The 13,165-nt window shown below is 52.5% G+C and overlaps 1 protein-coding gene across 4 annotated transcripts in view; it reads right to left on the minus strand.

Moving 5' to 3' along the window:
- The window catches only part of Uroc1 (urocanate hydratase 1), a 29,130-nt gene extending 17,312 nt beyond the window's left edge, over nucleotides 1-11,818 (minus strand). For 2 of the 4 annotated variants that reach the window (XM_047534894.1, XM_047534892.1), the window contains exons 1-8: nucleotides 11,630-11,818; nucleotides 7,313-7,443; nucleotides 5,918-6,011; nucleotides 4,017-4,076; nucleotides 3,397-3,525; nucleotides 3,172-3,233; nucleotides 1,410-1,476; nucleotides 1,178-1,321 (exon numbers count right to left, since the gene is read on the minus strand). In XM_047534894.1, the coding sequence (XP_047390850.1) occupies nucleotides 1,178-1,321; nucleotides 1,410-1,476; nucleotides 3,172-3,233; nucleotides 3,397-3,525; nucleotides 4,017-4,076; nucleotides 5,918-6,011; nucleotides 7,313-7,443; nucleotides 11,630-11,755 (813 nt within the window). In that variant the 5' untranslated portion in view covers nucleotides 11,756-11,818. The remainder of the gene's footprint in view (nucleotides 1-1,177; nucleotides 1,322-1,409; nucleotides 1,477-3,171; nucleotides 3,234-3,396; nucleotides 3,526-4,016; nucleotides 4,077-5,917; nucleotides 6,012-7,312; nucleotides 7,444-11,629) is intronic. The other 2 variants (XM_047534893.1, XM_047534895.1) reach the window with 2 other exon arrangements.
- Between the last annotated feature and the right edge of the window lie 1,347 nt (nucleotides 11,819-13,165).

The following is a 13,165-nucleotide window of genomic DNA, read 5'->3' on the forward strand; positions in this document are numbered from 1 at the left end:
CCAGAGCTGGAGGGTCCCCTGGCTTTATTTCTAGCCCACCTCAGGAGGCGAGAGGTTAAGGGGATCATGAGGTCAATGGACAGGTAAAGCAAGGACACATGAGAGTCGGGTTCCCGGGCATGAACAGCCTCCCCGCTGTACTGTCAGAGGCAGAGAGCGGAGGTGCAGAGGCTGCCCGCGAAGGTCCGTCATGCAGACGGCTGCAGGCTTATGACACAGGCTCAAGAGTGGCACCATGAAGTCCCTTCACACCACTCCTCCTCCTGGCTCCCTTGCCAGTGGAGCCCAGGCTTGTACACAGCGACACCACCCAGCGCCGGGAGAGGAACTGCATCCCAAGTAAGCACAGAAAACTATCCACTCTTCCCCTCCTTCACAGATAAGGACATCCCTTGGATCCAAGAGTGACCCATGAGATGACAAAGAAGGGGTTTCTGAGATGGGACATTCCTGCAGAAATAAAGTCAGTCATCCATGAAACTTCTCTTCTCACTTTCTACCTTGGAGGTGGATGAGAGGGCTGGGGCTGGGGCAGCAATTTTGTATCCACGAGGGAAATCCAAGCGAATCTAGAGGTGTGGACCCTGACTTCACTGAGAGGCTGAGCCAAGGTCAATACTGTTGGTTACATGAAAAAAGAAAAAAAAACTATTGATGTCATGTCAGCCATTACAGATACATTTTCTGTTAGCTGCTACCCACACATACAGGTGTGGACGGCATGGATTTAGTGTCACACTGGTATGTATCACCAAGGTTTATCTCCGGCTCTTCGCCTCTTCTACTTTCTGCCTCTACTGAGGGGTGACTTGTTGGTCGCCACCACCTGACTTTGCACTGCACAAAAGCTGTCTATACTCGCTGATCCCCAGACAGATGTGGTCTCCCACCTGGAGTCCCGGGATTTGGTGGGAGAGAGGGAAGTCATGCCCGTAGACGATGCTCAGTGTCCCCGAGGGGAAGCCACGGGCCTTGGTCACAGAGGGTGAGGGGCGCTTGGAAATCCAGAAGCGTGCATTACAGCGGATCCTACCCTACGATGTTGGGCAGGGCTCTGTGGAGGCTGTGGGCGGTGGGTGGAGGCAGATGAGAGGACAGAGGAGCCTGGATGTGGGCAGCTTCGAAGAAGGACCGACGGACGGAAGGGAGGGAGGGAAGGAGCAAAGCAGGAGCTCACCTCTGCGATCACCGCAATGCAGCCCACGATGACAGCAGCCTTGGCCTGAGCCCCACTCATCCCGCCCAGCCCGGAGGTGACGAAGACCTTGCCGGCCAGGTTCTCGATGCCCAGGTACCGACGTCCGGCGTTCAGGATGGTCAGCTGCAGACAGAAGAGACCCGGTGCCCGTTCCCCGTCCAACCACCTCCAGGGACCCGCCCACCTGGGCCAGGAGTGGCCTGTCACTCACCACCGTGCCGTGGACGATTCCCTGGGGACCGATGTAGCAGTAGCTGCCTGCCGTCATCTGGCCGTACCTGACCACGGAGAAGGAGAGCAAAGCAGAGGACTGAGCCAGGTGACAGGCACCACTTCCCTGCTTTAAGAGGCTGAAGGTGGACTTGTGGCTCCCCCCAAAGGCATTCCAACATTCTCCTTTTCTTAAAAAAAAAAAAAGGTGCTGGATAGACCCATGCCTGTGACCCCAGTGACCGGGGAGGCTGAGGCAGGAGGATCGCAAGTTGGAGGCCAGCCTCAGCTACTTAGTTCATTTTATATGGCGATTTTCCTAGAGTGATATTCCCAGGGAGCCATAAAGATGTACCAGAGCTGGAGGGTCCCCTGGCTTTATTTCTAGCCCACCTCAGGAGGCGAGAGGTTAAGGGGATCATGAGGTCAATGGACAGGTAAAGCAAGGACACATGAGAGTCGGGTTTCCAGGCATGAACAGCCTCCCCGCTGTACTGTCAGAGGCAGAGAGCGGAGGTGCAGAGGCTGCCCGCGAAGGTCCAGCACTACCTACGTCAGAAGCACAGGCATGATTTTTGAGAGGACGCAGGCGACAATAGCTAACTGGGGTAACAGCCAAGTCCTCTGCTTGACCCGGCATGGAGAGGTATTGCTCTCGTTCCGGGCTCCCCAGGGGACTGCTTCCAGGGTCCCCAAAGGTCCCCAAATCCTCCTTATAGAAAATGGTGTACACACATCCTCCCAAATAGTTCAAAACAATGTCAAGATTACTTAGAATCCCTCGTTCTAGGTGAATAGTTTCTATATCATACCATTTGGGGAATAATGGAAGGCAAAGTGTGTACATGGGTAGTACAGAGATTTTTTTTCAGTGTTTTTTGGTTCCAGGGATGGAACCCAGGGCTGCTTAACCCCTGAGCCACCTCCCCAGCCCTTTTTATATTTTATTTAGAGACAGGGTCTCGCCGAGTTGCTCAGGGCCTTGATAAATGACTGAGGCTGGCCTCCAACTTGAGATCCTCCTGCCTCAGCCTCCCGAGCTGCACCGCTGGGCACAGCTTCAAACATTTTTGATCTGCAGTTGGTTGAATCTGAGGCTATGGAATGCATGTATATTTAGGGTTCACTGTGCAGGCAAATAGAACTTGAAAAGAAAAAGAAATATTGTAATATCTACCATGCATCTCAAAACAAGCTGAATGGATGGATAGAGAGAAAGACAGACATGTGATAAAGTGACCACAGTAGATGTCAAATTAGAGTTTTGGTTGTGTTCCTTGCAAATTCAATTTTCCCTAAGAACAAAATTGCTTGTAATAAAATTTTGGAAAAAGAATCCAAAATAATATGTTCTCTTGCTTATATGTCTAGAAAAATTATACACATATGTCTACCCACTATGGGGATATGTAGAGCATAATTAAATATGCTTAGGAACTGATTGCGTTTTTCAACAATTATTATTATTATTATTATTATTTTTAGTTTTAATTTTTTTGGGGGGGGGTACCAGGGATTGAACCCAGGGGCACTTAACCACTGAGCCACATCCCCAGTCCTATGTTGTATTTTATTTAGAGACAGGGTCTCACTGAGTTGCTTAGGGCCTGGCTAAGTGGCTGAGGCTGGCCTCCAACTTGTGATCCTCCTGCCTCAGCCTCCTGAGCCTCTGGGGAAAATTATTTTTCATATTACCCTGTTGTTTTGTAGTAAGGTTGGGTTAATGGGGAAATTCATGTTAATAAAGTGAAGTAGCAACTTACATAGTAACCCCCAGGGCAAAGAGCTTCTCATACTCTGTCCTGGAGGAATAGTTGGGAATGACCTGGAAAAGAGGCAGGGAACAGACATGGAGGACCCGAGGGCTGGGGGCACTAGCACAGAGACCTCAGAAATGGTGCCGGAGTGGAGTTGGGGGCGCCAGGCTGTCCTCTCTGCCTCAGGGACCCCCTCTTTAGGAACCCGCATGCCCACTGCCTGAGCCCCACCATTCCGTTGGTGATGATCAGCCGGGGGGCACCAGGGCTGCTGGGGAAGAGGCCCAGTGGATGTCCGCTGTACATGACCAGCGTCTGCTCCTCTGTCATCTTTGACAAGTAGGACATGGTCAGCCAGAACTGGGAGAAGAACAAGAGCGAAGAGGTCTGTAAGTGTCAGCGGGTACCCGACGACACTGGGTTCCCAAGCCAAAGCCAGGCCCCGCCCAGTGGCTCTGCCCTCCAGGCCTCCAGGTCTCCATTATACTCCACAGACTTGTGGGGCCTCCAAAATGCTACTCCCACCCATTCTTTCTTTATTTTTGGATCTAGGGATTGAACCCAGGGGTGCTGTAACCACTGAGCCACATCCCCAGCCCTTTTTTGTAGTTTCTTTAGAGACAGAGTCTCGCTGAGCTGCTCAGGGCCTCGCTCAGTTGCTAAAGCTGGCCTCCAACGAGATCCTCCTGCCTCAGCCTCCCGAGCCACTGGAATGATAGGCGTGCCTATCACGGGCTCCTGCCCATTCTTACAGCTGAAAAGTCCCCAGATGTTGCCCAGCGTTGCAGCCTTGGGCAGGGTCGGTAAGTTCCTTCCGTGGATGGGAGGGGTGAGGCCACTCGCCCACGTACCTGAGCCCAGTTGCTGAAGACCTGTCCATTCCCTCCGTACGTCACCAGCTCCTGTGGAAACTAGAGAGCACAGGGCGTTGTCCGAGAGGCTGAGCTCAGGGGGAAGAAGGACCCCAGCCCTGGGCTGGGCTCAGAGAGGCAAGGGGCTGGGGAGAAGCGGGGAGGCTGAGCCCCTGGGACAACACATCTGTGAGAGGTTGACCCCTCTGTGACTGCAGCAGGGGCTTGGCTTCTGTTAGGATCAGAGCTGGGTCTGGGGCACTTTGGGAACTGGCCAACCTCTGACCTGGGTCTGAGGCCAGGGCCAGGCCCAAGGACCTGCTAGACGGATTGACCCCAAGGAACCAGGGGCCTCCCTCCCCAGAGGCCACTCCTGGTCACTGAGAATGACCGGTCACACACTGGTTCTCGCAGGGTGCGTGTTAGGCAGACGCAGCCAGATCCACACACCCAACTGGCGGCCACCGACACGCCTGGCTACCGAGCACCCTCGGTGTCAAGACTCACAAAGGGCTGTAAGAGATCTCGTTAAGACTTTTATATTGATTCTATGTTGAAATAATATTTTGGGATATATGTGAAGAAATAGAGCATGAAACCTGCTTCTTCAAGTGGGGCTCATTGGTGCACACTGGGAATCCCAGTGACTTGGGAGGCTGAGGCAGGAGGATTGCAAGGTGGAGGCCAGCCTCAGCACCTTAGCGAGGCCCTAGGCAACCTAGCAAGACCCTGTCTCAAAGTAAAAGAGAAAAAGAGCTGGGAATGTGGCTCAGTGGCAGAGTGTCCCTGGGTTTAATCCCCCACGCTAAAATCAATCAATCATCAATAAAATAAAAATAAGTAAAATAAATAAATGAATAAAATAAAAATACATCCATAAATAAAAACTAAAATAAAGTAAATAAAAAATAAGATCAAATAAATAAAAATAAAATTAAACAAATGAAATAAAATAAAAAATAAGAAAAATAAATAAAATAAAAATAAATAAAATAAAATAAAGATAAATACATCCATAAATAAAATAAATGAAAGAAAATAAATAAAATAAAATAAAATAAATAAGATGAAAATAAATAAAGAAATAATGAAAATAAAGAAAATAAAATAAATAAAGAAAATGAAAATAAAGAAAAGAAAATAAAAATGAAATAAATAAAAATAAAATAAATAAAAAATAAAAAATAAGAAAAATAAATAAAATGAAAATAAATAAATACATACATAAATAAAAGAAATAAAAGAAAGTAAAATAAAGTGAAAATAAAATAAATAAATAAACTAAAATGTAAAAGGGGCCGATGGGGAGGTAGCTCACTGGCAGAGCACTTGTGGGTTCAGTCCCAGTTGCTTCCCATCTACACACACACGAAAGAAAAGAAGAAAATTTAGCTGGGTATGTAGCTCAGAGGTGGAATGCTTGCTTGGTGTGCATGAAGCCCCTAGGTTCAATCCTCAGCACCACAAAAAAAGAAAAAAAAAATCATAGTTTAAAATTACAGGAATCAGCTGGGTGTGGTGGTGCATGCCTGTAATCCCAGCAGCTTTGGAGGCTGAGGCAGGAGGATGGCAAGTTGGAGGCCAGTCTCAGCCACTAAGCAAGGCCCTCAGCAACTCAGCGAGACCCTGTCTCTAAATAAAATATAAAAAGGGCTGGGGATGTGGCTCAGTGGTTAAGCAGCCCTGGGTTCGATCCCTGGGACCTAAAAGAAAAAAAAGACAGGGACCTACTGTACTAATTCGATGTCCTAGTTAATGAGAGGGGTCAAAGGGGCGAAGCTGGGAAGGACACAGGGACCTCTCTGTTCTAGCTGGATAGTGTCTGCTGAATCTATAAATTCGAAGCTTCGGAGGATCACATGTGTGTCTCGGGTCCAGGCCTCAGTCTCCGCAGCCACTACCTGAGCCACCGCGGGGTCCAGGTTGTTCATGATCATGTGCATGATGGCCGCGGCCGCTCTCGTCCGACAGGGGTACTGCTGGATGGGGTAGGCCCTGCAAGGGGAGGTTCGGTCACCAGGCTGGTGATGGGGAAGTCCCCGGCTTTCCTTCCTGCTGATGGGCAGCGTCCACCCGGGCCACAGTCTTGGACAGTCAGAGCTGGCTCCTGCAGCGGTCTCTAGGAGCTTCAGCCCAGGGCTGTGGCAGAAGCTTCCAGAACCACTCATGCCAACCCCTCTGGTGCTTGGCTGGTGCCCAGCTCCCACAGGAAGCTGAGGTCCCATCCTACCCCTGCCCCGGCCCCTCCTCACTTGGCAAGCACCACCTCGAAGAGAGTTGACTGCAAATCACAACCAAGGTCTGCTTTCCAGAAACTTCTATGTCCAGGCAGAATTTCTTCATTTCTTCTCTCACTCACTCCACAACACTCCTGGGTACCAATTCTATCAGCAGGTACTTTAGGCTAGGAATGACGTTCGCTGGGGTGATTCGAGGTGAGTCTGGTTTTCCGGTATTGATAGAAATACCGGAAACAGCTGCCCTGTCTGGGAACCCTTAGAAACTCAGCTTCTCCAGCCTCACCCTAGAACTGCTGAAAAAGAAATCCAGGGTGAGTCCCAGCCCTGTGTTTTGACAAAGCCTCTGGTGACTCTGTGCATGGTACAGTGTGAGAACCCCGATCAAGATTTAGGGTCTCACTGATAGCACCCCTTAAGCTCTTCCTGCTGTCTGGCGGATCCATCCATAAATCATGTCATTCAAAAAAGGATTTTGTATACAGTTTTTTTTTTTGGATTGAACCCAGCGGTGCTTAACCACTGAGCCACCTCCCCAGCCCTTTTTATATTTCATTTAGAGACAGGGTCTCTCTGAGTTGCTCAGGGCCTTGCTAACTGGCTGAGGCTGGCCTCCACCTTGCCATCCTCCTGGCTCAGCCTCCCAAGCCACTGGGATGACAGGCGTGCACCACTGTGCCTGCTTTTTGCTCTAGAATCTCACTGGACTGACTGCCCAGGACAGGGAGGGCCAGGTCTCACAGAGACTCAGCTCATATGTTCTACCTGGACATAGAAGTTTCTGGAAAGCAGACCTGGGTTGCAATTTGCAGTCAACTTTCTTCTGGGTGGTGCCTGCCAACTTCTGGCCAGGCTTGGGGCCACAGGCAGCTCTCAGCTCCAGCGCCCACAAAAGACTACTTCCTCTCTGGGAGTGAGGGAGTCCATGCACCGCTTGCTGTGACCCCTCCACCTGCCCCCCACTTCGGGAAGCCTGGGTCCCCCAGCCTGGCTGCTGACTGCCCGGGCTTCCCGGCCCCCGGCCCCGCCTCCTCTGGATCTGTGCCCATCAGCACGCACCTCATTTCAATGGTGGGGCAGAACCGGTACATGTAGATGTGCCCGTACAGCCGAAGCTCCTGGGCAAACTCAGCGGCCAGCAGCCTCTGGACGTCAGGTGGGAAGTATCGCAGGGCGTTCCTCAGGGCCAGCTGGGGACACAGCGGTGGGAGGCAACTGGGGTGATGGGGCGCCTTCTCTTCCTGCCTGGAACTGCCACCGCTCGACTCGGAAACCCACCGGCCCCCTCTGGGATCTCCAGATCCTTACCCGGGCTCATAGGTGCTATCACCTCCTCCAGGGAGCCCTCCCCGATTGCAGCCTCCACCCGTTTCCTGCAGGCAGACCTATCTCCTCTCTCCTCTTGCTCGTCACAGACCATCTCTTGGCCCAGACATGGGGCTGTTGGCCCCCAGGTGAGGGCCAACCAGGGGCCTGCACAGGCTTGTGACTGGGGGGGTTGCAGAAGGCGACAGAGCAGAGGTGTCCTCCACCCGGTGCCCAGCTTGGTGAGTGGTACAGAAGCTGCGACCTCTGCTGGGCAGCCCCAGGCAGTGCATGGCTGCACCTCAGTAGCTCTGGGAGGAAGGTCCCAGGAGGCCAAGGCAGAGCCTGAAGCTGGGACCAAGGGACCAAGGGACCAAGGGAATGGCCTCAAATTTGCAATCCTCCTGCCTCAGCCTCCCGAGTTGCAGGGATTACAGGCACGCACCATCACTACTGCCTCGCTATTTTTTTTTTTTAAAGGACGCGGAGACATCTAGCCCAGCTCATAGGTGTCTATGATTGTGTGTAGGATTGGGGAGGTTAACCAAGGGAATGGAGAGCCCCAGTGAGACCTTCTCGCCCAACTCGGGAAAGCAGCCCAAATCCCCATGCTGTCTGATCACTCTTCTCTCTTCTGTCCCTCATGTTCCACGTCCTGCCCCAGGGCCTTTGCACATACCGTCCCCGTCTTCTCATTCAGGTCTTGGACTAGACAGACCTGGCCATAATCTTGCTTTTTTTGGCATGGTGTTGGGTATGGAGCCTAGGGCTTCACACGTCCTAGGCAAGTGCTCTGTCACTGATCTACATCCCCAGACCCCTGAATGTCAGGATTTTTTGTGCGGGGGAGGGGGTACTGGGGATTGAAGCCAGGGGTGCTTAACCCCTGAGCCACACCCCCAGTCCTATTTTGCATTTTATGTAGAGACAGGGTCTCACTGAGTTGCTCAGGGCCTCATTCAGTGGCTGGCCTCCAACTTGTGATCCTCCTGCCTCAGCCTCCCTAGCTGCTGGCATGACAGGCATGTGCCACATCTTTATTTAGATAACCCCACAACTCAAAAAAATATAATGAACATGGATGTGAAAGTGAGTAATGTATAAATTGTGTCTGTGATGAGAAATGAAGAAGGCTGTGTACTCTAAATATGAAAGGGATTTGTGCAATTTTCCCGAATCCTAAACACAGTGCTAAGGCTGGGGTGCTTTTCAGGGGTAGAGAATAGGCTCAGCATGGGGCTGGGGATATAGCTCAGTTGGTAGAGCGCTTGCTTCATGAGCGCTAAGGCCCTGGGTTCTAATCCCCACCATTGCAAAAAAAAAAAAAAAAAAAAAAAAAAAAAAGGTATAAGCATATACTTAGCAGGTTCAAGGTCCTGGGGTCCAGCCCACACACAAAAATAAATGAAATAAATTTTACAAAAGGCAAATTACTACAATAGAAAAAGCCCTCACACAGTGCAAAGGCTCACTTTGTTATGTTTTGTTTATGCAGTTTACCTTGTGTAAAATTTCCATTTTCGGCACAGTGCATGGGTGCACATCTGTAATCCCGGTGGCTAAGGGAGCCCCTTTTTATTTTTTTATTTTGAGACATGGTGTTTGAGTCAGTTTTTTCGCTGCTGGTAATGCAACACCCACCAGCGCAACTGGGGAGGAAATGTTTACTTGGGGCTCAGGGTTTCAGAGGGCTCAGTCCACAGACGGCCGGCTCCGTTCCTCGGGCCTGAGGGGAGGCCGAACCTCATGGAGGAAGAGTGTGGTGCAGGGAAGCAGCTCCCCTGGGGACCAGGAGGCAGAGAGAGACTCCACTCCCAGATGCACACATGTCCCCACAGCCAGGCCCCAGTGCCACCTCCTCACCACACCATCTGCCTCCAGGTGCCCCCAGTGGATCCCCCAGGGAGCCAGGCACTGACCGGGTTGAGGCTCTCACGACCCGATCGTGTCCCCTCTGAACCTTCCTGCACCGTCTCTCATGGGGGCTTCTGGGGACACCTCACATCCACACCATAACACATAGTCTCACTGCTGAGGGTCTTGCTAAATTGCTGAGGCTGGCTGGCCTCAAATTTGCAATCCTCCTGCCTCAGCCTCCCGAGTTGCGGGGATTACAGGCACGCACCATCACTACTGCCTCGCTATTTTTTTAAAGGACGCGGAGACATCTAGCCCAGCTCATAGGTGTCTATGATTGTGTGTAGGATTGGGGAGGTTAACCACAAAACTTGCACTTTTATAATATCCTATTTGCTTAGCTTATAAAATAACCTTTAAAAATTTTTGAAAACTAAAGAAACCCATTTGAGGTTTTTTTTCAGAAGACAAACAAGTCAATGTATAAAGCTGGCTGGTGATGAGAGTCGCTGGGTGTGGGGACCAACTGAAGGCTGGCTGCCCCTGCACCTAGATGTGGCCCCAGCCCCAGCTCCAACTCAGAAGGCACACGCGTCGCCTCCACTCCAAGGGCTTCGTGTCCTCCAAGCAAAGAGCGACACAAATGAGCAGAGCCGGGAGGCCAGCCTCTCAGCTCCTGGGTGTCCTTCTGCTATCCCAAGACACCGTGGAGGCTGATCCCCATCACGCAGCCACGAGGGTGGCACCGAGACCAGCAGGCGACAGGGCCCTCCATGGCTGAGTGGCTAAAGGTCGAGGCAGTGGCTCCCCCCAGGAAGGTGACCAAGGGGTGAAAAAAGATTAAGCGCTCCCTGGACATCCGGGTAGCTGAGCCAGATGGGCGGATGAAGGGGAGGGGCGCCCCGCCCCTCTCCAAAGCCCCTCCCCGAAGGCCCCGCCCTCCGCAGTGCCGGCCCCGCCCCCTCCCCGCCCCCGCCCCGCCCCAGCGCCCAGTTCCAAGGATCCCCACTGCTCCCATCCGTTTCCCTGCACCTTTCCTGCTCCACCCAGCCCCAATCTCAGCGACCCCCTGCCACCCCGCACTTTGGGTGTGTTCAGGGGAAAGTCCAAGGGGCAGCCACCCAGAGGGGCTTCATCTGGGCAGTGCTAGGCTTCCTCTTTTAATCTGTGTGCTTATTGGTATGTTCCACTCCCCCTCCCCAGCGATTCTGAAATCATTGAGCAATTCTGAGTGCAGCAAAAGGAGCTGGGTGCGGTGACGCACGCCTGTCATCCCAGCAGCTCCGGAGGCTGAGGCAGGAGGATCGCGAGTTGGAGGCCAGCCTCAGGAACTTAGCGAGGCCCTGAGCAACTCAGCGAGACCCCGTCTCTAAATAAAATATAAAAAGGCCTGGGATGTGGCTCAGGGGCTAAGCACCACTGGGTTCAGTCCCTGATAAAATAAAATAAAATAAAATAAAATAAAATAAAATAAAATAAAATAAGTAGAAAACTATATAACCGCCACACGGGCTGTACTTCAATAAGCCTCCTCTGCAACCTAGTCATAAAATCATTTTCCATCCTCAGCTTGCAAATTAGAAAAGCAAGCCTCCCACACGGTCTGGGACTTGTCCTGAGGTCGGGGAGCTTGGGGACAGGTGCTAGCTAGCACGTGCGTCCTCCCATCTGGTAAATTGGGGCCATCAGGTGAGGGGCTCCCTGTCTGGCACCTGTCCCCAGCACCCTGGTGCCCTGGATAGGATGCTAGCCACAGCCTCATGCTGGCTCAGCGCACGGTGCGTGTGCGCATGCGCGCCTGCGACCGGCTCTGGGCCATTTACAAAGGGAAGACAAGAGTCGCCCTCCTCAGGCGCAGAAGGCCACAGTGAAGCCAGGCAGTGTTTGGGGCAGGGCAAGGTACACACTCTGCTTCACACCCGGCCTGTTTCTTCTCCCACTAGAGGTGGCCTGAGGGCCACCGCTTGCTGGCCCGGTGACCTTGAGCCTCAGGATCCTCATCTGTAAATAGCGAGGGTAATTCCAAACCCACAGGTGACCCCAGGGTGTTTGCACCTGAGAAATGTCAAGTGTGACAGGCCCGGCACACAGGGTCCCCCTTGCCGCCTCTGAGAGCCCAGAGGTCAGGGGGCAGGAAGTAGGGGGTCCCCATGTCACCACCTAGAGGGGACCCGGAGGACACCAGGCCCAGCAGGCTTGGGCCAGAGTTCTTACCCGCTCTTCTGCCGGACTGAGGCCAGGGGTCCGGACAGGGGCATGGGGCACCCCAGGCCAGCGACCCCGGTTCTCTGGAAGGGGTCGCAGGGGAAGGCCGGAGCACAGGACCTGGAGGCTGGACATGTCTGGCTGAGGTCGGGGTGGAGGCCAGCACTGTGGAGAGGCCAGGAGGAGACTGGGCAGGCAGAAGCCAGCAGGGTGGGGACCTCCGGGCTCAGGGCCACCTCCCAGCCCCTCATTGGGTCCAGGGCTGGAGGAAGGAGCCACGTGCAGGTCAGAGGGGCAAGTCCTTGTGTCGCTGACTGATAGGACGCCTGCCTCCTATTGACGTGGGGGGAGGGGCAGGCTTCCTACCGCAGACCGGCGGATGGGGGTCCCCGGGTCCTTCCAGGTGGGCGGCCGAGAAGCGTGGTGCTTCTCAGAATATGACTCTGGGGAACCGGTCGGGCCCCACGTGGGGACTGCTTTGCAATCTTATGGGGGTGTTACACCACGGTGACAATCCAGGTGAGTCCAGTGGTCCTGGAAGGGACACCTGGGGGTGACTCCAGCCCAGCTCCTGACCAGTCCAGTGGCCTTTGGTCCTGTCCTATCTACACAAGTGGGTGGTAACGAACTGCTCAGGCGGCAGGGGCAGGAAGTGTACAAACACCCTGTGAAAGGAGCGGCGGGCGGTCACTGGCTGTCACCTTACAGGGCTTGCTCTTCTTTTTGTACCAGGGATTGAACCCAGGGGTGCTTAACCCCTGAGCCACGTCCCCAGCCATTTTTATATTTCATTTAGACACAGGGTCTCGCTGAGTTGCTCAGGGCCTCACTAAGTTGCTAAGGCTGGCCTCCAACTTGTGATCCTCCTGCCTCAGCCTCCAAGCTACTGGGTATAGTTGTGTGCCATGGAGCCCCAAAAGGGCTTACTCTTCTGAGCACATCCCTGGGGCAGTTGGTATCACCCTCTCTTCCACCCCGAGGGTTGCACTGTCCCATTTCACAGATGAGGAAACTGAGTTTTAAGAGAGGTGAGGCGACTTGCCAAAGCTCCGTAGCTAATGGATGAAGTTCTGATGGGAGCCCTCGAACCCCAAAAGTCTGGTGTTAGCCACCCTCTGGTGGCTGTTCTTTTATAGCACAGTAAGGGTGCTAGGAACTAGCTGTGAAATTGCAAAATAATAAGAAATACATTTTGGTCTCTGCCTCTGGTTCATAAAAATCTTCTAGACAAGTTGGGCACAGTGGTGCATGCTTGTCATCCTTGGGAGGCTGAGGCAGGAGGATCGAAAGTTGGAGGCTAGCCTCAGCAACTTAGCGACAAAAAAAATACTCTTTGTCCAGTACTCAGGATCTCTCTGTATTTCTTACAAGTGTACATGAATCTAGTTATAGCCAATGAGTTTAATTAAAAAGCAAACAAATATTGTTAACCTATTTAAAAGAATGAGGATCTCATAGAAGTTAAACCAACCCTGTTAAATTTAACCCTGTTAAATCCAACCCTGACTGTTCTGCTCACTAGCTCTGTGTTCTTGGACAAGTTAC

Source organism: Sciurus carolinensis, chromosome 19, assembly GCF_902686445.1.
Source record: "Sciurus carolinensis chromosome 19, mSciCar1.2, whole genome shotgun sequence".
Lineage (NCBI taxonomy): Eukaryota > Metazoa > Chordata > Mammalia > Rodentia > Sciuridae > Sciurus > Sciurus carolinensis.